This window comes from Pygocentrus nattereri, chromosome 29, assembly GCF_015220715.1.
Source record: "Pygocentrus nattereri isolate fPygNat1 chromosome 29, fPygNat1.pri, whole genome shotgun sequence".
In the NCBI taxonomy this organism is placed as follows: domain Eukaryota; kingdom Metazoa; phylum Chordata; class Actinopteri; order Characiformes; family Serrasalmidae; genus Pygocentrus; species Pygocentrus nattereri.
In genome coordinates this window covers 14,929,740-14,953,521 of record NC_051239.1, presented here as the reverse complement: position 1 = coordinate 14,953,521, position 23,782 = coordinate 14,929,740, and the positions used below count along the sequence as shown (strand labels likewise).

At 38.3% G+C, this 23,782-nt stretch overlaps 1 protein-coding gene across 1 annotated transcript in view; it reads left to right on the top strand.

The window, feature by feature from the left end:
• mtor (mechanistic target of rapamycin kinase) overlaps nt 1–23,782 on the top strand; it is a 155,625-nt gene that overhangs the window by 81,563 nt on the left and 50,280 nt on the right. The window contains exons 29-32 of the mRNA XM_017705759.1: nt 8,411–8,486; nt 12,887–13,026; nt 18,803–18,903; nt 20,737–20,852. Of these exons, the coding sequence (XP_017561248.1) occupies nt 8,411–8,486; nt 12,887–13,026; nt 18,803–18,903; nt 20,737–20,852 (433 nt within the window). The remainder of the gene's footprint in view (nt 1–8,410; nt 8,487–12,886; nt 13,027–18,802; nt 18,904–20,736; nt 20,853–23,782) is intronic.

Below are 23,782 nucleotides of genomic sequence, written 5' to 3'. Positions count from 1 at the left end.
TTCCTTCCTCCTTAAACGGAGTTGCAGTTACATTCCTGCACCTGAATTCAAGCTTTGCATTTCATCAAGTTTTAAGCCTTTTCTGCTGAGTGTGCCGTTTGCCACATCCTGATGGGATGACTGGCAGGTTGGAAGTCTGGGAAAAAACGAAAATTCATTTGGGTTGATTGCATTTTCAAAGGCAATGATGCAGTAGGCGAGAATATGTGTATTATGTATATATGTGTATGTATTTATGCCAATAGGAGAGGTGCTGTTTCTGTTTTTATCTTTAAATTTTAAAAACTTTCTAGCTTTCTCTTTAATAACGCAATTTCAAATGTATTACTAGAGAGTGAAATGCATGTAAGACATTACATTTGATTATTTTAATTATATTTTCATAGCAATTATAGCATAATCACATTAAGCATAATATACAATTCTAGAAATACAATTAATATAAATAAAGCTACTCATAAAGCATTTAACTCTTTGTGTGAAATGTCAGTACTAGTGCACCAAATGGCAAATTCAAACTGAATTATTGAATTAGAATTTTCATTTTGAGCTCAACATTGCATGTACACTATATTTCCAAAAGTATTCGGTCATCTGCCTTCGCACGCATATGAACTTGAGTGACATACCGTTCTTAATCCATAGGGTTTAATATGATGTTGGCCCTTTGCAGCTATAACAGCTTTAACTCTTCCTGGAAGGCTTTCCACAAGGGTTAGGAGTGTGTTTATGGGAATTTTTGACCGTTCTTTCAGAAGCGAATTTGTGAGGTCAGACACTGATGTTGGATGAGAACGTCTGGCTCACAGTCTCTGCTCTAATTCATCCCAAAGATGTTCTGTCAGGTTGAGGTCAAGACTCTGTGCAGGCCAATCAAGTTCTTCCACACCAAACTTGCTCATCCGTGTCTTTATGGACCTGCTTTGTGCACTGGTGCACAGTCATGTTGGAACAGGAAGGGGCCGTCCCCAAACTGTTCCCACAAACTTGGGAGCAAGAAATTGCCCAAAATCTCTTGATCTGCTGAAGCATTAAGAGTTCCTTTCACTGGAACTAAGGGGCCGAGCCCAACAACTGAAAAGCAACCCTACACCATAATCCCCCCTCCACCAAACTTTACACTTGGCACAATGCAGTCAGACAAGTACCGTTCTCCTGGTAACCGCCAAACCCAGACTTGTCCATTGGATTCCCAGATGGAGTCCAGTGGCAGCGCTTTACACCTTACATCTTTGGATTTCACTCTAATGCTAATGCAGATGGATCTGTTTGCATGTTTTACTCTGGCATTGGTGGATATGTGCATGAAAAGCACTGATTGTCTGCATCAGTGTAGCAGTGCTTCCTTAGAATTTTTCTCTAAGATTTTGTTATAGCTTGAAAGTTTCTTAGAGTAGTGAAATGAGTAGTTTTTGTGTTGAGGACGGAGAAGTGAAAGAAGAGTAGGTTTGGGCTGATGTGTGGCCTCAGCATGAAATGCTGTGGGTTCTTTGGCTCAGCAGTTAGTGATTGTCGATTATCGGAATCATTGAGTTTCTGTGGGACAGAAACAGCCTACCTTTGGACACTTTAGCAGAGGATCAAGAAGGCATTGAAAGATGAGTTGAAGGAGTAGCTTGCTCTAAATGTGCCAAGAAGGGATAAAGGAGAGATAGAGATGTTACAGGTAATATTCCTTGACTTTGTTCTCAGAACCTCCACAGCAGGCTCAGCAGTTTTAGCTTGAAAGAAAGACCTGGGTGATGTATTGATTACCATTATATTTACATGTTTTGATATTGATTTTTTAGTTTTAGTGTTTTGGACATATTTCGTAGATGCATGATATAATACCCATAAAAGTGCAGTATCCATCTTACCAAGCAGTCTGTTTTATTCCTTCTGTGTTTACATTTTACTTCTCTTGAGGGTTCATTACTATATATGTAATTTACTGGGTGCTTCAGATTGTTTTGAATGAACAGCTAAAAGTTCATAAAAATGAAATAAGTTGTAGACTTCCTTTCAGGAAATGTGCTTTCTGTCTGCTTAATGTTTGAAGAACTGTGTAAAATTCCCTTTTGTATAATTTTAAGAGAAGAACATGGAGCAAAACCATTAGATGACTTAGATTTATAAGACATTCTTTTAGCACAGAGTAGCAGCAGGTCATTAGATTTCTTAATGCTAACTTACTAACTTTATTAATGCTAGAGGAAATATCACATGATGCTGTGGTGCCATGATATCTTGGGGAAAAGATCATAATATCTGAAGTTGTTTGATAAAGCACCCAATGTATGTCTATGGGGGGGGGGGGAAATGAACAAATGGAAGGATGAAAAATAGAAACTGAAGTCTTTCTGAAAAGCATAAACAACTTGAGTAGACATAAAATGAATGTTTTTTGGAAAGTGTAAGCGTTTAAACTATAAAACAGTAGGTGGTGAAGTAGTGCAAGGAGTGTATTAATATTGAGATGGAAATAAATAAAAAGAACAGCAGGTTGCCTTCAACTCCGCTATCAAACTGTGTGGAAGCGCTCTAAAATACAGACGGACATAGTAGCAGTTAATCTAAGCAGCAACACTTGAAATACATACAGGCTTTACAAGTTTTTTCTTAGGGTGCAGATTAGTGCTGAACAATGTGGCAATAATATCATGATGCTTCAGGATATTTTCGTGATAAATAATATGTATCACAATGTTTAGTTTTTCTGAGGTTTGAAAAGTTGGAACAGACAGAAATGAACCAGTAAAACAAAAAATATTGGTCAAAAATGCTTTGAAAAATGAAATGAAAACAGTGATACTGCATTCTGCATTTCTCCAAATCCAATTAAACATAACTAGTTGTACCTCTTCGTTTGAAACATGCAGTTCATCAGTGCTTTTTGAGTACTGATGATATCTGTGATATGCTCAGAAAGTGAGGCTACTTATCACACCAACGATAAAATATCATCATACTGCCAGGTCCAAGTACAAATTAATGAAACCTTTTCTTAGTTCATGGGTTACTTGTTCTTGTGTCCAGCTGTTTTTGTCTATGAAAGTGGACTTGCCGCTCAGGGATTGCATGCCTATCTGTATGACTACAGCAGAGATGGTTCATTGGACGCACATCACGGTTGCTGCCCCCAAAGGCCTTTCCAAGAGCAGGAAAAGGACACCATTGGCAGTGTTCCAAGAAGAAGAGGCGTAATATCCCATGCAGCTTTCTGCACGGGTCATTGCGCAAGCACTGTGCACGTCATTGGCACGTCAGTTAGTGATGAGTTGTGAGAAAAAGTAAAGGATGAACACTTTGAAATGCAGAGGGTCACGCCACTGGTTATGGAATATCTGTTGAGGCAGCATGTTTAGATCCACATTGCTTGACTAGAATCAGTTGAGCTACAGGTGAAATACTAGAAATGTTAGATTATATGTAGGAATATTGTCACAAGTATGAAACGTGCCAACTTAGCTATCTTGTGTCCTTAGTTTACATGTTTAGTTGCTCCCAATGGGAGAAAGATAGTGCTCAAGCTCAGATAAATAAGGGGTTCTAGCCCTGAAGTTTTGAAGTCTGAAGTTTTGTTGTTTCCTATGACCCATTTCAATAAATGCTTTTTCAGCTGTGTTTCATTTGCAGGTTTTTGCCTCAACCCAACTGATAAAAACACAGCTTAACATTAGATCACTGTGATTAGCTCACGTTATTGCAGCCATGCATTTCTGCAGTATTTTTGCGACAGGCCTATAATCTGGAATTTGCCAGCCTGTAATACACTGATGTTCTCTTCTACATTCCCAAGCAAAGAAAAATGCCCTTGACCTGCTTCATCTCACACTTTTAAACATAAAAGCTCTTGAATGATTCTTGGTTTGAATGTAGGAAAAAGGTTTTATTAGTTCAAGAACCTTGGAAGTTATTTATAAAGGTTTTTCATGATCGCACATCTCAATTACAGCATTTACAAAAGCAGTTACAAGATCTAAAAAAGGTACTTTGGGCAAACAGAAGTGGTTCTTCTATGGCTTCGGTCCAAAGAACCTCTTTGACACACTCAATCTCAAATTGTCTACTTTACTTGGCATGCCTGGCTTTGTGCACTTCAAAGATTCAATTCCTAAAAATCTGTTCTTTTTTAAAAGATGTCCGTCAATCAAGGTTCAACTGAGGTGTTGCAACAAAGAAAAGGATGATAACCAAAGGCATTTTGGAATTTCTACTCTTAAAGATTTTTTGTTAATATTGAAAGAAGTCACATTATTGAGTCTGGAGAAGCATAAACACGCTAAATGTCATGTGCATATGCGCTGGTGCATTTCCCCCATACCTGGGTTCCAAAGCCTAGGCTGCAGCTGATGTAGTGCGGGTCCTCGGTAGGACTGTCCTTTGAAGACTCCTCCTTGGTAGCATTGTGGTCGATTGGAACAGTCCTAAAAAGGCTGTGTGGTGACGTCACCAGAGTGGCACGAAACTTGTGAGGAAACTGGTGAGAGAAAATGGAACCTGTTGCGTTGAGTTTGTTCCTTTTTCATTTCTATAAATAAATTGCATATTTACAAATTCTAAATGAAATACAATATACAACATATGGACAAAGGCTTTACTTAATAGTAAAGTAGTATGAAGGGTGCTTCACTTTGAAATGGCCAACTATAATGTCGCAGCTGAGAAATGCTGCCTATCTTTGCTGCAGCCTAAGCTTTGATACACAGTTAATGTTGGAAATATTTTAAAAGGCGGAAGTGTTGGGGTTGGATTTCTCAGGAGCTTTTCAGACCACATCATATATATTTATGTACAAATGTCACACACAGGCTCAAAAAGAAGGTTCATTTCAATGTTTTAGTCTCAAATGCAAAATCAGCACTATACCGATTGAGATAATAATTATACGTCATCGGAAGACACGTTTACCAAATTTGGGTTTTTTCTGGGTTTTCCTTGAATACAAGTCCAGAGCTCTAGTTACCAGATTCATCTGCTCGAAAGGGTTCTGAAGCACAACTGCAATTACACATTTCCAGCAGAGGTCTGGGAAGCTTATCTAGGTATGGCAGTTTCCAGTAGAGCTATATAGTCATAGTTGTTCTCTCTAATAGTAATAGTATTTGCTAGTCTTGGTCCCATAAGCCTTTAGTTTCGCAGCGTCTGGTGACAGGCATTTGATTGAGAATGATGCTTCCATCGCCTTCATTTGATACCACTCTAAAGATTGTTAGGAGAATGTATAATAAGATTGGCCAGACAGTCCATCCCTCAACTAAGGCCTCATAGTGGGTGGTGTTAGCGTTTGCTAAGATATTATACTTGCTTTTTTCAGGTGTTTGGCTTAACATTTTACCTAAGCAAACCAGAAAAAGGCGTTTTATTTTTTTATCCATTGCTTGTTTAAAATGAAAACGTAAGTCGAGCGACATGAAGCCACCACTCCGTTGTTTAAAACCTTTTAATGGTCTTTCCCTCTCTTCACACCATATGTGGTCCTCCTCAAGGTCATATTTGTAATATGTGTCTAGTACCACAGTAGCTAAATGCTCTGCATGGATCCCACCCTGTAACCCTTAATCAAATCTTGTGTCTGTACCCCCACAGGTTTGCTTTAAGTGCTGCAGTGTTTCAGACGTATTGGCACGCGAGGGGTTTGCAGTCGAGGATAAAGTACAGACTTATATTACACCTGATTAGTTCCAGATGGAGGGTTTTCAGATAGGTATTAGAGGGATCACCGACATGACAGAAAAATAGATGATGGTTCATTTATCTCATAAACCTGACAGGCGCCCGCTCCTCTGCTCTGGGCTTCACTGGTCCCATTTTTGAGACTAATCTAATAGACTCAAATCTTCAGATCTCCTTCAGGAAATCTGAGGAAAAAATGATTCCTTCCGGTAGTGATCGGGCACATTAATTACAATGACTGCAATGGTTTTACAGCGCGACTCGACACTATGATTAATGGCAACATGGCTTGGCAGGATGTGCGAATAAGCTTCTCACAAATATGCATGGCCAGAAACATCTCAGTTTAACTAGAAGCTGTTCAAGAAATATTGAATGTATAACATTTCCTCTTGGGCGTGCGTGTGTCTTATTAACCCCAGCCTATTACTGTAAAATTGGAAAGTCATGGACCCTGTGGGTAGACTCAGGCTGTATATATCAGAGGCAGTTTCCCAGAAGTATGCTAACTCTAAAAATCTGTTGAGTCAGTTAGGGTAGAATTCAGGACAAATGCTATTACATAATAACAGTTACTAAGTTCATAACTATGTACTGACTAGACAATTTCCTAATACTGTCCCAACTTTTGGGCAACACCAGAGGGTTTTCTTTATTTTAAGCAACTGTGACAGGTTGTACACTGTATATGAGTTCACTACATCTAGCGTAATGGCATAACATTTATTTAATTAAACAGCAGTTTCACTTGAGAGTGATGTTCTTTTTTTATTACTGTGGTTAAAATAATCACGGCACTGCCGACAGGTTTCTAGCTCCCCACCATGCGTTCTCTCTTATTTACTTATTCCCTCTTATTAATAGCAACAAAAAACTTACCAACATGTCTCGTTTTATTTTATTATTATAATACCCCTGCCCTCAAAAACAATAAACTGTTTTTTTTAATGGTTAATTCCTCTTAGATTGCTTATTAAAGGTATATAAACTGATATTTGTATCATGCGTCTCTTTAGTGCCGAGTTCACATTTTTTCCATTGAAAACTTCTACTTTCTCTGTGCATCCTGACGAAGCAGTTCATGGGCAGTAACAGGTTAGATGTGTATGCCACAAATGAACCTGAACCTGTCGTAGTCCAAAATACTAAGTATGCTAACGAGGTGACATTAGGCCAGCGTCTGTGTCTGAAGCGCTGCCGAGAGCCACGGGAAGCGGCGTGAACCCTCGCTGCTAATGCCAGACCAGTGTCAGCTGCCTCTCGTTCAGGGCACCTGAGCTGAGAGAGAACTTGTTCCACCATCGTTGCTTCAGCCCTCACGTCCCACGGCAACGCCACTGGTGTTGAATGTGAGCTGTGGTCTGGTAGCTGCACTGCTAGACATTAGCGCTAGGAGTTAGCGTTAGCATAGTGAGAAGGCCTAAACAGCTGTACACACAACCACACAGGTTTCTTCTAGCTCACTGAAGCCTCACTGACGCATGTTTACAGAACAATGACTCAAATCCGAGCAGGTAAACTTGTGTTGTTAGGCACTTTTAACTTGTATCACAGTGTTAGCTGAACAAGAAGCCTAAACCACCACAAATCCCGGCTCACTGGCCACACTGAGGCAGGCTTAAAAGAAAATATACTCATATCTGTGTGTGTGTGTGTGTGTGTGTGTGTGTGTGTGTGTGTGTGTGCGGTTTTGTTCTCATTTGCCCCAGAGGCCAGCATTAGCTTAGCGGTTTCAGCTCACTGAAGCTGCACTGAGGCTGGTTTAAAGGAAAAAGACTCAAATCTGAGTGAAATTGAGTGACTGGTGCCAGGAGTCTTTCTGATTATTAATGTTATAGTTCTTTGTTTCTACTCTGCCAAATCTTGTAAAACATGGAGACAGCAAGGTTGTCAGGAGAATGGACGAGGCCTAGAAATAGGGCAGCAAGGAGCTGACAGTTTGCAGGATCGTGCATATTCATAGATCTTCGGAGTCATGATGAGTGTTGAGGTTTAGAAACGCCTCTGTGCCATTTGTAGTATGTTATGATACGTAAAATATTCAGCAGTTAATCAACATTTTTTATGTTTTAATTTACCACATTAAGGAGAAATGTATTCATATTTTTAATGTGCCGTTTTGCAGCCACTCTTGTTGGCAGCGGCGTCCACAAACAGCTCAAAGGATGCTAAAGGTTTATCTGGCCTAGAAGCTTTTGGGATGTTATTTTAAAACGCTGATTAAGTCCATTTGTTAAAGTGGGATTTCAGTGCAGTCACCATCACTCCGCAGTAAATTACAAGCACTTTCATTAAGGTTTATTCTGTTTTCAGTTGGTGGCGATTGAGTTTGGACAGGATTTTTGGGCTAGGATTCAAAACTTAATGCAGTGGGTCGGATGGAGTTCATGCAGATGTTTGTCTGTCTGTAATCAGGTTTGGAACAGATTTCAGACCCAATTAAAGTTGTAATTGTGCATAGCCACAGTACTGCACATAATTTAGAACTTTCAGACTATACATCGCTGAAGGCCCTTGAAATGGTTCTTCACTGAACAGCACCTGTTCCACACTATTAGCGTCTAGCACCATCACTCACACGGTGGAAGTGCTCTCTGGAACTCATTCCTTCCATGTCAGCAGTTTTGATTGTTGTGTATGGGTGACCTCAGCTACCATCCATCAAGCACAGCAGCTCCTCTGAGGCTTTCGAGTAGGTTGCCAGACTTAAGTTTTGCTGTGCTAAAATGCTTGTCTCTGTCTTTTTTTGCAGCATCAACAACAAGCTGCAGCAGCCAGAGGCCGCATCGGGGGTGTTGGAGTATGCCATGAAGCACTTTGGTGAATTGGTGAGAGCTCTTTTCAGTGCATGTTTTCATTAAAGCGATTGATTCAGAGACATTCAATGTACAAACTTCTAAGTATTTTTGTAGAAGGCTTGAAAGGAAACCTCTTTTTTTGCCTATTCAGTTTAACATGTAGTGCTGGTTAAGAATCCCTTTCCCTGTTGCTGAACTGACTGGCATATCCTTAGGCCTATTTTACACATGCTACCTCTGCATTACGTGATCAGTGTGGCAGCAAGACTGCTGTAGCATGCATGCAGTGGCCATTCACACTGCTTGCAGAGCAGAATATTGTACATTGTAGCTTTACATATGTTGGAAATTCACGCCACTTGTTTGGCTTATTTCAATATATTTTTCTGCATGTCACAAAAAGAACTGGCACCTGTTCTAGATTCTGTGCCACTCTTCTGCAAGCAAGGTGCTCTGCTTCTCTCACACCACACGAGCTTTACATGATGACTGTTGAAGTTGTTCGCTAGAATGAGGCAAGTTTTTTAGCTGGCGTTAGATTTGTATGTGATTTGTTTTCATTTGCACTTACCACTTAAATATCTGTAGTAATCGTATAATTAATATCATAACTACTTAATGTCCAAATATGATCTTTAAGTCTTTCTATTTTACTGTCCTTTGTTTTTTGTTATACTTTATTAGAATAAAATGGAGTCATTATGACAGATTGATCAGCTTTGCTTAACATATATTATTTTTTTACTGCTATATTTTGAATAATGACAATTTTGTAAAAAAAAAAAAAAAAAAAAAAAGCTAAATTATACTAAACTTAATTAGACTAAATTACAATAAATTATACATTCTTTCAAGCCTAGATGACAAAATTGATGTTCCTTCCTTCAATATTGGGGGAAAATTCCCCTTTTAAAGCTTTTTTTTGTGCTATAGAAACAAAACCGTCAGTTACTTTAGTTTATTTCTCCTAACAATGTGTTGACATCCTGTATATGATAAACTCATGCACAGATGACTTGGCTTTACAGTAAATAGACATTTTGCGTCATTCACCAGTTGTTCTTAAGGGAGGCATTTTCTCCCTTTTCCTCTACATAAATTGCTATTAAGAGGACTAAGTACAAAAAAGTACATTTTTTATTATTATGTTTTGTGTTCTTTTGTTAACTAAGCAGAGTTAGTTATTGCCATTAATTCATTAAAGCACTGTTATTTTGATCGGAATAGATGGCCTTCAACTCGTTTGAAATCAGTGTTTTGCTTTAAATTTCTCTCTTAGAACAGGAGCGTAATTAGTGGTAATTGGATTTCAGCAGATAATTAGTGGTATTCCTGGGGAAAATGTAACTTTATGTAATAGATAGATTGAAAGCAGACATTTAATTGCAGGAATATTGCCCTTTTGACATTGGAAGTGGAACACCTAAGCCTTTGGACCCCATCATGTTGTTGCTGTCGAACTGTCACATGCTGTCCATAGGGACAAGGTCCAGATATGTAATAATGTCCATAAACGAGGACTTGCTTTGGAAGACTGCAGCCACTTTTCTGCAGTTGCATAACCTAACAGGCTCTCTTTGTTAAGACCTGATTGCTTCTCCCTGTGATACCTAATTGATTCAAGATGTAATTATACGATTCCTCTGAATTTCATCCCATTGGCGTTGTTGTTGTGTTCTTTACGACATTTATGAGGTGACAGCTAGTCCAAACAGCTGATATCAAGACAGAGTCATGTTCTTCGAGGACCAAAAGCCACATTTCAACTTAATGTGGAAAGTGGACAGTTGTAAACACACTGAAAGATGCTGTATAAAACAAGGATCATTTACAAGTTCTCTTTTTGATATGTTTACGATCTGTTTTCTCCACAGAGATCAGAGATTATTTTCACATGCTTTGTTTCTAAATATAGAGATAATTCTCTTTCCCATTAATTTAATGTTTAGATAGTGAGATCCAGTACATGTTTTTGTTATTTTCTGTCTTCCAGTAGACCAGAGTGTGGTCAGCGGCACTTCATTGCCCTGCTCAGGTGTGCTGAGTGCATGAATAGAATAGAGATGTTGACCAGCAGGCAGTCATTGAGTCAAACTGAAGACAATGTTTAGTCTTAAGTGCTTGTTTGCATTGCTGTTACACTTAAAACTGTTACACTGCCGTACACATGAAAACATAAGTAGACTTTTATTGTTAAAGTTAACCTAAATGTTTCATATGCAGAGATTTGAATTCCCCCAGTTAAGTTACATGTTACATGTAAAGTCCATGTTGGATGTTGTTTTCTAATTGAAAATCAGTTAACACATCATCTACAGGGAACCAACGTAACAAGTTTCTTAATCAAGTTTCTATTCATTTGCTAAATTTAACATACTGTAGAAAAAACATATAAATATGATTGAACTTTTACACAGACCACTGTAGTGTTTTTTTTTTTTTTTGCCTATATATAAAATTCTGCTAATAAACAGTAATGATGCATTGCAAAAGTGCAGAAGTGTGTGTTCTCTTAGAATGTGGAGGATGGGTTATTTAATTCTATTTTTCCATTAGAAAATCGGCACAATTTAACCAACACCCAAACTCAGTTGTATATAGTATATGTAAAAGAATGAAAATGCATTAATATATCTACAATTTTAATGAAAATTAAAGCTATTTCATAGAAGAACCACATTTAGTTCCTTAAAAAATCATGTCTGGAAACAAAATTTATGAATATGAAGAACCTTTCAAAGGTTTAAAGAACTTTAATGTAATTTACAAGTTTTATACCACTTCAAAAGGTTCTTCAAACACCTCATTTATAAAAATGCTTCTCCAAAGAACCGTACTTAGAAAGGTTATTTAGGCCAGTGTTTCTTAAAACGCTCATCAGGGACGTCCAGGCGGTCCACATTTTTGCTTAATCCCAACCTCTAACACATTATACAGATCGTCTGGGGATCCTCAAGGATCAGTTTGAGAAGCACTGATTTAGGGCACCAAAAGTGGGTGCCAGATTCTACTCCATATCAGTTCCTTGGTAAGCACAGACACTGAAAGTTTATACTGTTTGGCAGAAAGTGGTAAAATCGTGTAGCTTGAGGTTTACCGGTCTGTGGAGTTTTGTTAAAGAAAATTTAAAGGAAGTGGGAAGGATGGGCGGATAAGTTTGGAAGTGGGAAGGATGGGCGGATAAGTTTGGAGAAAAGTTCTCAGTGCTCCTGATTAAGGAATTGTTTGGTTTGTATGTAATATATTTCTTGTGAATTCAAAGTGTCATTGAAGAACATTTGCCTTAAGTGACCAGTGCTAGTTTACTATGACCACCAGTATCTTCCACGTCCTCATACAAACAACAGGTCAGCCATCCAAAGGTGGACCGACCACAAGCTCCACAAGTGTGTATATGTGTGTTTATTTTGCCTAGGAATGCCCTGTTGTCACCGTTGTAAAACCTAGGTGGCAGGGCCAAGGCTCTCATACTGAAGACCTCCCAGGAAGAGTTTCTCTGCTTTATTTTACTTTTTCTTTGAGAAAATAACAGGAGAGCCTCAGGCTGATTTATGGATTGAGGAGCATCTGTCCTGTTGATTCTGTGGATGACCCACAATGAGACTGCTCTGTTCAGTCTTTTAGAAGGCTGTGCATTGGCCTTCCATAAACATGCTAGGCTTTAGTGTTCTAAATCACTAGAAAAAGCTTTTTCCTACAGCTCATCCACTGGCTAAGAATTTGGGCCTCCATCTTCTGTCTTCCATAAGCTCAATTAGTTGTACTTTTTGTAACCTCTAACCAAATCTGGTGTTATTGTTGGAGCTTCTGTTTTGAAAATGAATTAGCTTTTTCCCTTAGATAAAATGACTGACAGGTCACGTCATGTATTTCCATGAAAAAATCAAGAAAAGTTTCACAACTGTGCACCAAATGCTTTTGTAATTATGAATGACTGACCTTAACTGAGATATTAACTGAGTATAAATACAATATTAGGAATCATATTTAATTTAATTTTAAGTCAGCTAGTTTCATATTAATAAATTGAATTAAATTGAATTTATTTGGTGATATTTTTCAAAAACAAAGCCAAGCATACAGTCATGAAGTCTTACATTTTGGAAAATTAACCATTTAGTCAGTACTCAAATTTCTCAGTTCAGGCCTTTTGTTAGTAGATAAAGGGCCATTCTGTCTGAAACCTAACTAGCATTTATATTATGTTATTTATTATATCATATTCTGGAGCACGGTATTGTATCCCTCAGCCTAATTGTTTTTGCTAGCATTCATGGTTTTATGTGCTTTAGGTTTCACTGTCTATGTCCATCTGTTTTCTCTTGCTATAAACAGGTCGCACATTAGGTTAAAGGGCACCAAAACATTGGCATACGACTGTATATACTACTTGTAGTAATCTCACCACAATTGTTTTTAACGTATTTTAGGAGATCCAGGCCACCTGGTATGAGAAGCTGCATGAGTGGGAAGATGCTCTGGTGGCCTACGATAAGAAGATCGATATGAACAAAGAAGACCCAGAGCTCATCCTTGGCCGCATGCGATGTTTAGAGGCACTGGGTGAATGGTAGGTGTACTTCTTACATGAAACTGGCTTTTAAACTCACAGGTGTGTGTATTTTGGTTAATTTAGTGGAGTAGACCAGCCTTGTGACCGGAAGGTCACTGGTTTGATCCATAAGCTCACAGTACATGACTGAAGTGTTCTTGAACAAAGCACCTAACCCCCAGCTGCTCCCCGGGCAAGTGTGCTCACTGCTGTCTAGTGTGTGTCTGATAGTGTGTATGTGGTGTTTCATTGCACAGATGTGTTAGATTGTGGAGGTGAAATTTACCAATTGTGGTGCTAATAAGGGTCACTTAATCTTAATCTTAATCCCCAATGTACATGGTTTTTACAGAGGGACAATAAATTAAGAGAAAGAATAGACTTCTGTAGTTGTCTGAACTTGGAGATCTCATTAATAACAACACTGTTCCAGCCTGCTTTAATGCTAATAAGATATAAGAACCTGAAAAAGATAGAGCCATTCTCCTTGTTGTTATTGTTATTGAATGTTGCTCTCCTTTGTAGGTGGAGAAGTTATAGATTTATACAGTTTATTATGTGCAAATCATTGCATTACTCATCTCCTCTTTTAAAGCTACTCCATGCTCCAATGCATCTTGTTTCCTTTATGGTAATGCAGTCATTTCTTTTTAGCTGTTGTAATTTAACATTATTTCTTCTTTTGACAGTTTTGATTTAACTTTGGATAATGTAATGTTATGCTTTTATATGCTGCTTGCTTAGTCGGCCATTGTCAAAAGATAGTAAAATTTTACATGGATGTGCCTCATCTTTATGCCTAAACACAACCGTGAGTCTAATGTAGCAGAAAAAGGGGTGTGAACCCGACTTCTGGACGCTTTGCACTTTGTCCCTGCTCACTTAGTCTCTAAGAGCATGCCCTGATGGAATGTGACAGAATGACTGGGCAAGAAGAAAGGAAAATGGTGGCCGTTTCCTGTAAAAGGAGCAGTGTGCAGTTGCTGGAAAGCGTGACGGGGCGGTGAGCACAGTGGAGTCAGAGCCTCGAACGCACGCAGGGTTGTGACTTCTTTTGCGCAATGGCTGTTGAATCATTTTCAGGAACCTGCCTCAGGTTCGTTCTGACTGATGTCAACAGGAAATGCTTCAGGCTGGATTGTTAGTGATTTTGGTTGAGGTTTTTCGGTTTGGAGAAAAAAAAAAGCAATTTCTTGATTTAACTTGAATACTTTCTCAGAGCTTAGCTGGCAGTTTACATTAAAATAATGCATATTTTAAATTGTCCCTCTGCTCTCAGAGTTACAGAGACCCACATTTTTTTTTACAGTTGTATGCAAAAGTCTGAACACAAGTACATTTTGTTGATTTTCTAAGTGACAAGAAGTTAACATGCTCTACAGAGAATGCAAGTCAGCGTAAACCTTTCATTTTTATGCAAAATTTGGTCTTTCTTCTTAGTTCATCATAAAAGATAAAAATCCAATATAAAATACAAAATATGCTGTAACTCTTCTGCATCAAAATATGCAGAAGTGAGTCCTCTGTAAAAAATGAATTAACCTTTTTTCAACAAAGCATGTGATTTGACCAGGGACACCCAAACATTTGCATGTGACTGAATATAATTCAATCATTTTAATTTCTTTTTCCAATAAGGTATTTAGGAATCTTCAAGACAGTTATTTGTGGTTTGTTATTGTGCAGTTGTTTTGAATTGTCATTTTTTGCAAACTGTGGTTATCCAATGAACCTTATGCTCATCATGCACAATGCCAAGTGTCAGCTAGAGGGGTATAAAGCCCCTAGCATTGGGCTGTGGAGCTGTGGAACTACCTTTCCTGGAATGATGGAGCTCCATCCAATACCTTTGAGATGAGTGGTATTTGTGATCCAGAATTAATTTTCAGTACAAGTTCCTGAGCTCAGTAATGCTCTTGTGACTGAATGCAATAAAATCCTCACAGCAGTGTTCCAACATTTACTGTAAAGCTTTCTCAAGGATTTCGTATTAATACCGTTGATTTCAGAAGAAACGTTGAATGAGCAGGTGTTCAACAAGTAATGACAGCTCAAATATTAATACTGAATGCAAAGATTAAAGATGTTTAAAAGTGGTAAAATGTCTCTCTTTTGGTAAATTAGGATTATTTCAATCATAATCTATGAGAAAATGAGTGCATGCCTTGATTGTGTTATTACTTAACTATAAATTCCTGCTCAGATCCCAGCCATCCGTCCAGTTTTCCCCATGTCTTTTTTCTCATTTTATTTGAAGTTGTGTAAAATTTATTATTTTCATCAACTATTAAAAGTTATCATGACTCAAGTAATAAATCTTGAAATAGAAGGCTGGCTGACGACTCATAGCTCCAGGACCCGATCCTAACCTGAGCGTGAAAGATACTTTTGAAAACTATGTCACAGCATATCATATTCACATGACTCAGAAGTCCTTTTGAATTTATGTGAATTTTAGCCCCTAAGGTCCTGAAAGAACCTTGGCTGGTTCTGAACAAAAGTGCTTTCATTGGTTTAATAATCTGACTGGAAAGTCGCCTGCCATGCTGTGTGACATAGAGGTGTACCTTTTGGGGCCTTTTTTGCCTCTAACTAAACACTATTACAAATTTAATGTGAAGGTATCTGGTGTGCTTATATGTATTTTAAAGCTTTATGTTTTATGACTGAGTAATATGCACAATAACGTGCCTGTAAATGAAACACTATTTCTGTGTGGGTCGTATAAACAGTGCCAGTAAGTGGTCCACTTTACACTTTAGGCGTATTTTATAACCCGAGACCCCAGCCTTATTATTCAGTTTTATTTTCATGAGTGTTATGAATGTTAAAGTGATGGATTGGCAAAAAATCAACTTTACAGTTTCCTTTTAGTTCCGAAATCTTGTCTGAATTTCACACTCGAGCTGTCGTGTAGCTATCAATAAAGCCTTAAACCATCACACACTTGCCTCATCGACCACATCAAATTGTTGGTGGGGAATTCTACCATCGTAAAACGATGTCTCAGACATGTCTCAGACATCAGTGTATTCATAAACCTTTTCATGTAATAACTTTCTGTGATGTAACTTTTAGAAGGATTATGTTGGGACCAAAGGCCTATCCCCTTAAACCCCAGGCCTCCAACATAATATTATGAATAAAAAAGAAAACTTTTAATACTGGCTAAACGCTTTAATTAATAACTGTTTTAAGTCTTCACTTCTTAAAAGATGTCAAAAAGGAAAGAGTCTTCAGACGCTGAGTTTGTGGAAGAGGGAAAAAGGCTTCTTTATTTCAGCATCAGGTGGCGCAGGGTCTCAAGACACCAAACTGCGCAAACAGTGTTCCAAACGACAGTTTATGTACCATTTATCTGAGGTCATTTGAAATCGCCCCTCCTTCTCAAATTCTGATTTTGGCTCATTCTCTAATAGGTACGTCTCTTCGTCCATCAATTTGGCCGTCGCATGTCAAGCTCTTGTTACCGGGTTTTACCAGTCTGCTTTACCTTTCAAGGTCAACCTGCCCCTCACTCCACTGGGTCAGTAGGTACACGCAGGCTTCTCTGTGAACCCAAGGGCTCTTACAGTAGGTACACGCAGGCTTCTCTGTGAACCCAAGGGCTCTTACAGTAGGTACATGCAGGCTTCTCTGTGAACCCAAGGGCTTTCTAGTGTCTAGAATCTCCTTTGCAGACGGGCTAAGGCCTACTCTTGTGAGAGAATTAGTATTCTCTGTTAGCCAATATTACTTATTTGGTTTTTGATTACAACATCTAAAAAATATCAATTTGATTCCTGATTAAGGGAAATGTTTATTCGAAATAAATAAGTCTTCTGAGTTTTATGTAATAATAAGGATGGTAAAGCAGTGGTGGAGGGGGGGGGGCGGGTGATGGACTTTCTATGGGTGCTGTATTTCCTCACAGTGCCCTGCATGTACTAACAACTGACCAGACATCCGTCTGTCCGAATCGTCACGTTAGGATTTTCTTCACGGATTTTTAGTGAGGCTGTGTTTACGTAAGTGATTGTCTATCGGTAGCCTGGCTTTACGGTGTCTGCGTGTGTATATTTATAAGTGTGCTGGACACGGCTATAGCATGAACTCCCTGTGTTTTTCTATCCCACTTTATACGCCCTTCAGGCAGCTGGGAAAGCGTTTAATTTGCCTTCGCCCCCGAAAGCCGTCTGAGGGCCGTCTCACACTGCTAATCTTGGGGCCCTCTCTACCACAACCCCTTTTTGCTCCTCATCCCCTTCTACCATGACACATGCAGTCTGCTTTTAGGCTTTATAAATCTGTGTCAGTATCGGCTCAGGCGCTGGAAAAGTCCCACTCAGGCACATTGCAGCCCAGGCCTCAAAGGGGCCATTTCTTTTACAGGTTTATGCTTCCTGCTGGTAATATGATGTCATAGCTTTTTGCAGTTTATCAGAGCCAGACCTGAACAGGCCAGTGACTTTATGGTGAAGTTTCACCCATAGACACAGACATAAACATACGTTGAGAAGCGGATGACCCCTTGGTCTCGTATGTCTGATTGTTTTTGTGAATTGTGGCTGTAGCAGCTTTCACCAACAACTACACGAATATCACCAGAGACCATCAAACCCAGGTCTTTTTTTTCTCTTTAAACCCTTTTATGCCCACATGTTCAGACATGGTCCCCAACCCTCTTCCTGAAGATCTGCTTTCCTGCAGTTTAGTTTAGTTACTGCAACTATCCTGCAGCATATCAGTGCAGTATACAGACTAAAACTGGATAAATAAATTAATTAAAGCTGAATGTACACGTAATTTAGAACAGCTGATTATTTTATTATGTGTTTATATGATAACAAATAAACAAAGCCAAGTCCTGCACACATTGAGTCTGAATCAAGATTGAATCCTGGACACATCGAGTCTGAGTCACGATTGAGAGTTGGATACCGAGTCAGAGTCAAGACCAAGTCCTGCACACATTGAGTCTGAATCAAGATTGAATCGTGGACACATCGAGTCTGAGTCACGATTGAGAGTTGGATACTGAGTCAGAGTCAAGACCAAGGCCTGGACACATCGAGTCTGAGTCACGATTAAGAGCTGGACACATCTAGTGAAGGTCATGATTAATAGCTGGACACATTGAGTCAGACTTGCGATCGCAATGTGGGCACATAAAGTCTAAGTCTATATCAGGAGCTGATCACATTAAGTCCAAGTAAAGTCCAAGTCGTTGTAGTAGTTGATTTTGTGGCGAGTCTGAGATAAGACCAGATGAATATATATTTTTTAAACGTAAAATAAAAACAAATAAAAAGAAAAAAATGTATTAATTTATAGTTCATTATATACTTGCCATCATTCATTATGTATGATTAATATTCATAAATATTATGCGAATATTAAATTTGTCTTTTGTAGTTTGTATATTTTACATGTGCATTAAAACTTTTCCCGGCAAGTGATCATGAGGTCATTCTCTGTTCCTTTTCCTCCAGAACATGTTCAGAATCGCCACCAGTCGACTGAGTAGAAACCAAACAACATGCCTCTGTTTTTTTAAATAAATGAAAACATGGAAATAATGTATTATTATAATGTATTATTAGTACTATTGTTAATATTATTAACATGTTTTTTAAACATGTAAAGAAAGAACTCTTCTGTTTAAAGATATTGTTAATAATCAGCAAAGGTGTTTCTAACTACCTCAGATGGAGGCACTGCACTCCGCTGGTCCACCTTGCCCTGAGACAAGAATGAGTACAAATAATGTATTATTCTTTTTCTTCCTCTCTCTCTCTGTCTCGCTCTCCCTTAGGGGTCAGTTACACCAGCAGTGTTGTGAGGAGTGGACTCTGGTTAGTGAGGAGACGCAAGCCAAGATGGCCCGCATGGCGGCCGCTGCAGCCTGGGGCCTGGGTGAGGAAACCCACCTATCTTTTTTTTTATTTCTAAACAGTATATTTATACTGTTTCTGCGCGTATCACTGAGTTTATATTGATCCATAAGTGAAATATCATGCATAACAAATAGCACATTATATGTAGCATAAAGACCTGTGTGTGACTTTCTGTGGACAAAAGGTAACAAACTGTCTGCTACTGCGTAAGCTTTGAGAAAATCGCATTGCAAAAGAAAACATTCCTTCCTTCAGTCTGCTTCATAAGTGCTCGTGGTTTGACTAGTCATGTCTCTCTTCCTATACGGTCAAAGAGCAGACCACTAAATAGGAAGTGCTCATTTAAATACATACCATTATAGCAAACTGAGTCAAAACACAGCATTTTTTCAGTCTGGGCTAATGTTATGGCAGTGTAAAGGAACTCATACGGATTATGTGGAATAAACCTTGACAAATCCGTTCCGTGTGCACTTATTTTATTTCCTGAAATTCACACACTTCTGCACTTGTTGCTCCTTCATAAGTAGGCCAGTATGAATTCTGGGAAAGGCTGATTTTCCAACATCAATATTAATGCAGAATTTGAGATGCTGATTTGTTGCACTAGTCGGTTTGTTCGGAATCAAAAGTAGGGCATAAGAAGCATATTGTTCCTGTCATATCAGTAATAACTCCGTTTGAAAATACCAGCTGCCCTTTATTTACTGTAATGTTCCATGACATGTGGAGCAAAATTTCTTTTCATTAACCAACACTACGTGGTCAAATACCAATTTCCGTGTAGTACGTGTGGCTACAGCAGATCCGTAAAATCAAATATGCCACCATCTCCTGAGAGAAACATTGGCAGGAGAATGGTTGTGCTGATGAGCGCACTGATACGGCACTGGCACTGTCATTGGATACCGCATTTCCGATAAGTCTGTTTCTGAGGTCCCTGCTAGAGCTGACCTAGACAACTGTTAAATCTTAGGTTACCATAAAGTAGAAGTGTCTAGGAACAGTAACAGCTCAGCTCAAAGAGCTTGCACGCAAACCTAAGATCAGTATGTACAGGCAGGCCACAGCCAGAGTGGGGTAAAGCACATCAGTGTTAGACTCTGGAGAAGTGAGAACAAATTCTCTAAACTATGGTCAACTGGCAGCCTGATGAGTATGTGTTTTGCATGTCTGTAAAGTTTGGTGGAGGAGGAATAATGAATTGTAGCTGTTTTTCAAGAATTAGTCTAGGTGCCTTAGTTCCAGTGAAAGGAAAGCTTTATGTTACAGCATTATAGACGGCATTATGAACGGTAAAGGCCTTTTCCTGTTTCCACTTCACAGTGCTGTCGTGAGTTCCATGAAGAAATAATTTGACGAATTTGCTATGGAATAAATTGACTGGCCTGTGCAGAGCCGTGACCTCAACACCAGCCAACCCCTTTTTGGAAGAATTTGAATGCCAATCAGCAAACATCAGTTCCCAATGTCTCTTATGATTTTATGGGTGCATAGAAGCGAATCCCTGCAGTCATGTTAGAAAATCTAGTGTAAAATCTTCTTAAAAAGTGGAGGCTGTTAGAAAAAGCCAAGGAGGCTGAAATCCATATTAAAGCCTATGGCTATGGAATGAGATACATAGAGATTAAGGGTTTTTTTTTTTGCTATAAAGAAATCATTTTAGATATTCAAAGTTTTGTTATGACAGCTACTATATATTTTGATTTTGGTATTTTTTTATTTATGTGGGTTTTTTTTTTATATAAATGCATATGTAGAAGTTCACATATCAGTGTGTTTGTTGCTGATGTATAAACAATAAGACTTTTGTAGGTTTGTCCTTAATTAATTATATGTGTTGGGTTTAAAGGGCACTGGGACAGTATGGAGGAGTACACCTGTATGATTCCCAGGGACACCCATGATGGCGCCTTCTATAGGGCGGTACTTGCTTTGCACCAGGACCTCTTCTCATTGGCCCAACAAGTGAGTGATTATTCTTACCTTGAGTATGAATGTTTTTCTTATGTTATCAAGCATTACTGAGGAGAACACAGTGGTGTTTAGACCTATTTGCTAGTTGAACCTAGTGATCCTTAGGGCTGCCATGGCAGTCAACAAATTCAGTCTATTATGGGGGGAAAAAAAACTTGGCATAAGTTTTTATTCTTGACGTGCCGCTTAAAGAAACAGTACTCTCTAATGATCTGTGATGTTCATTATATACACAAGATCATTCTGACATTCTGACAGGAAGCACTGGGGGAGAAATGAATGCCGTTTCACAGCGCAGACAACACTTTGAATGATAGTGGAAGCAAAGGGAGAGAATCCAAAGAAGGCATAGTAGTTAGATTAGTGGATCCATTAATGGTATTAGGTTAATCCAATATCCAGTGAGGTGGAACAAGCAGTCAGTGTTATACTTTGTTATTTGAAATACTCCCAGTGCATTGTTATGACCCTGTCTAGCGGTAAAGGATCGTAGCAGCTTGGTAGTATGAATATTACTGTCCACTTCCAGTTTACACAAGTAATGTCTTTTGATGTATTATAAAAATAAACAAAATAGAGTTTTGAAAAGGAAAAAAAAAGTTTTAAAAATAATTGATAATAGAAAAAAGTATTTAGACCAGTGATGGACGAAGTCCACAAATCATGTACTTGAGTTAAAGTAGAGATATAAGGTAAAATATCACTCCAGTAAAAGTAGAAGTTCCTCCCTTTAGACCTCTTTACTAGATCAAAATAATATTCTTTGATCAAACAAGGCAGCAACAGAACTCCTTGGCAATAATTCAGCTTCTCATTTTTGGGCAAATATGAGTTGTGTGCATGATTCCAAGAACACCCATAATGAGAGGTGGCACCATCATAATATGCTTTTGTGCAAATGGTACCAGGCATCCTATTTTTCAAATTACAATGGATTTTACAAAGGAATTCGGCATAAACATGTTAAATAGACTTTTTTAGTAGTTTAAAATGTACTAGTGGAATGTTAATTTTCACTTGTGTAAATTGAATTCCTGTGATCAAGAAAAGCAGGGAATAAAAGCCAAACTAAAAGCTGAATCAGAATTTCAGCATGTCAGTTTAAGAAAATGACTGCATGTAAAACTTTGTTTGTAACAGATGTTACTGCAAATATAATGAACTATAAAAAGGCCTTAAATTCTTACCAGTAAGAAGTGAAACCTTACATGCTAAATTATTATGCCTACAATTAAAAAATCTAATGTAATATTTTTATATATTTTGTCTAATAAAGAAAGTTTGGTTCTTAATTAAAAATTTAAAGTATCTTCATCCAACAGTTTACTGTTATTTGACAGCACTTCCTATAAAATGTAAAGCTTTGTTGCTGAAAATTTTGGTTTTTTTTTGTTTGTTTTTTTGTTTTTGTTTCTTTGATCGTGTCTGTTTTGGCAGCCAACTGGAGCGTCACTTGATGTGGGTCTTTAATATATATGTCCTCATTTACATGTCAGTCTTAACTGGCTATTGCACAAAACACAGGTGAATGTGCTGCAGTGTTAAAAGACACCAGCGTGCTAATCACTGCCTCAGTGACACATTTTCACTGCCACAGAGTTTATATAGTAAAATTGAATGTGGGTATATGTACTAGAAGTTAAAGAACAAAAACAAAAGTATCTGAACTCTTCTTTTTCCCTGTTAGATAAAAAAATGGTAGTTGAAGCTCTAGTGGTGCAAATTAGTGCTTTCTCCATTATGACTTTTTTCTACAGTACCCAAAACCTGCTCAGTTAAAATAGTTGCATTGTGTTACTGGCATTAGTGAATGTTACATAATTTTGCCTTGATTGTCTGGGCCTTAATTGGCCTCTGCTCAGTAAGCTGACATGCTGACTTCTTGACGTGGTGTCTGAGGAGTGCTCTTTTGCGCATGGATGTGTTTTTGAGTGTGCAGTGAGCTGAAGGCCCTTGGAGAGAACAGCAGACCTCCTTTCCCCCACAGGTGTTAGACATCCATAACTGTATCATCGCTTTTAGCAGAGGCATCAAGTAAAGGTCGTCCTGTGAGCCTTGCATCAGTCTGCTCCCTCTTCCTGCTCCTCCTCTCCTCTATCTCATGCTTAATCAAACACAGACCCTGACTCTCTCCATCCTCAAACTGAAAAGGAAGACAGCCGTTCATGGATGGACCTTTTTTCATGTAAAAAGCCAAAATAGGATCCAGATGGGATCACGCAGGAATATTTGTCTAGATGTGTCTGGCTGACAAGGCGAGTAATCCTCCTGCAAAGTGTCTGGATTTGTCATGCAGAAACAAAGGCTTTCAGAATGTGTGTAGAACAGAAAAGAGGCAAAACAAGTTGGTTGAGAATAGGAATGTTTAGAGTTATTCGTGATGTATGGATTTCTGAACAAAGTATTTGTTATCTCAGTGTCTCGTAACCAGTGGTGGAAGAAGTAGACAAATCATGTACTTGAGTTAAAGAGATACAAAAGGTCAAATATTACTCCAGTAAAAAGTAGAAGTTCTTCCCTTTAGACCTCCACTTGAGTAAAAGTACAAAAGTATTTGCCTTCAAATGTACTCAAAGTACATTTTGTATTGAAAGTAAAAGTAGTAAAATATTATGACTTTAATGTCTTATTACCAATTTTTTTTAACAAGACTCTTGCCTTATCAACTCATTTTAGGTGAAAATACTCTAGTGTCTCTCTTGGTAAACCACTATTTTAATAGAATGTTATCAGTTATCATAAGCAAAACACTGAAGGCAAACAGTTTCCATTAGGTAGAACTGTGTGGCTCTGAAATAACTTTATTTTTTTATTTTTTATTTAAAGTTTCAATTTGCAAAGATTTGCAACTTTAAGTTTAATTAAAAACTTTAAACACAGGTTCACAAATGAGTTTCTCTGTTCATGGACATAAACTAGCC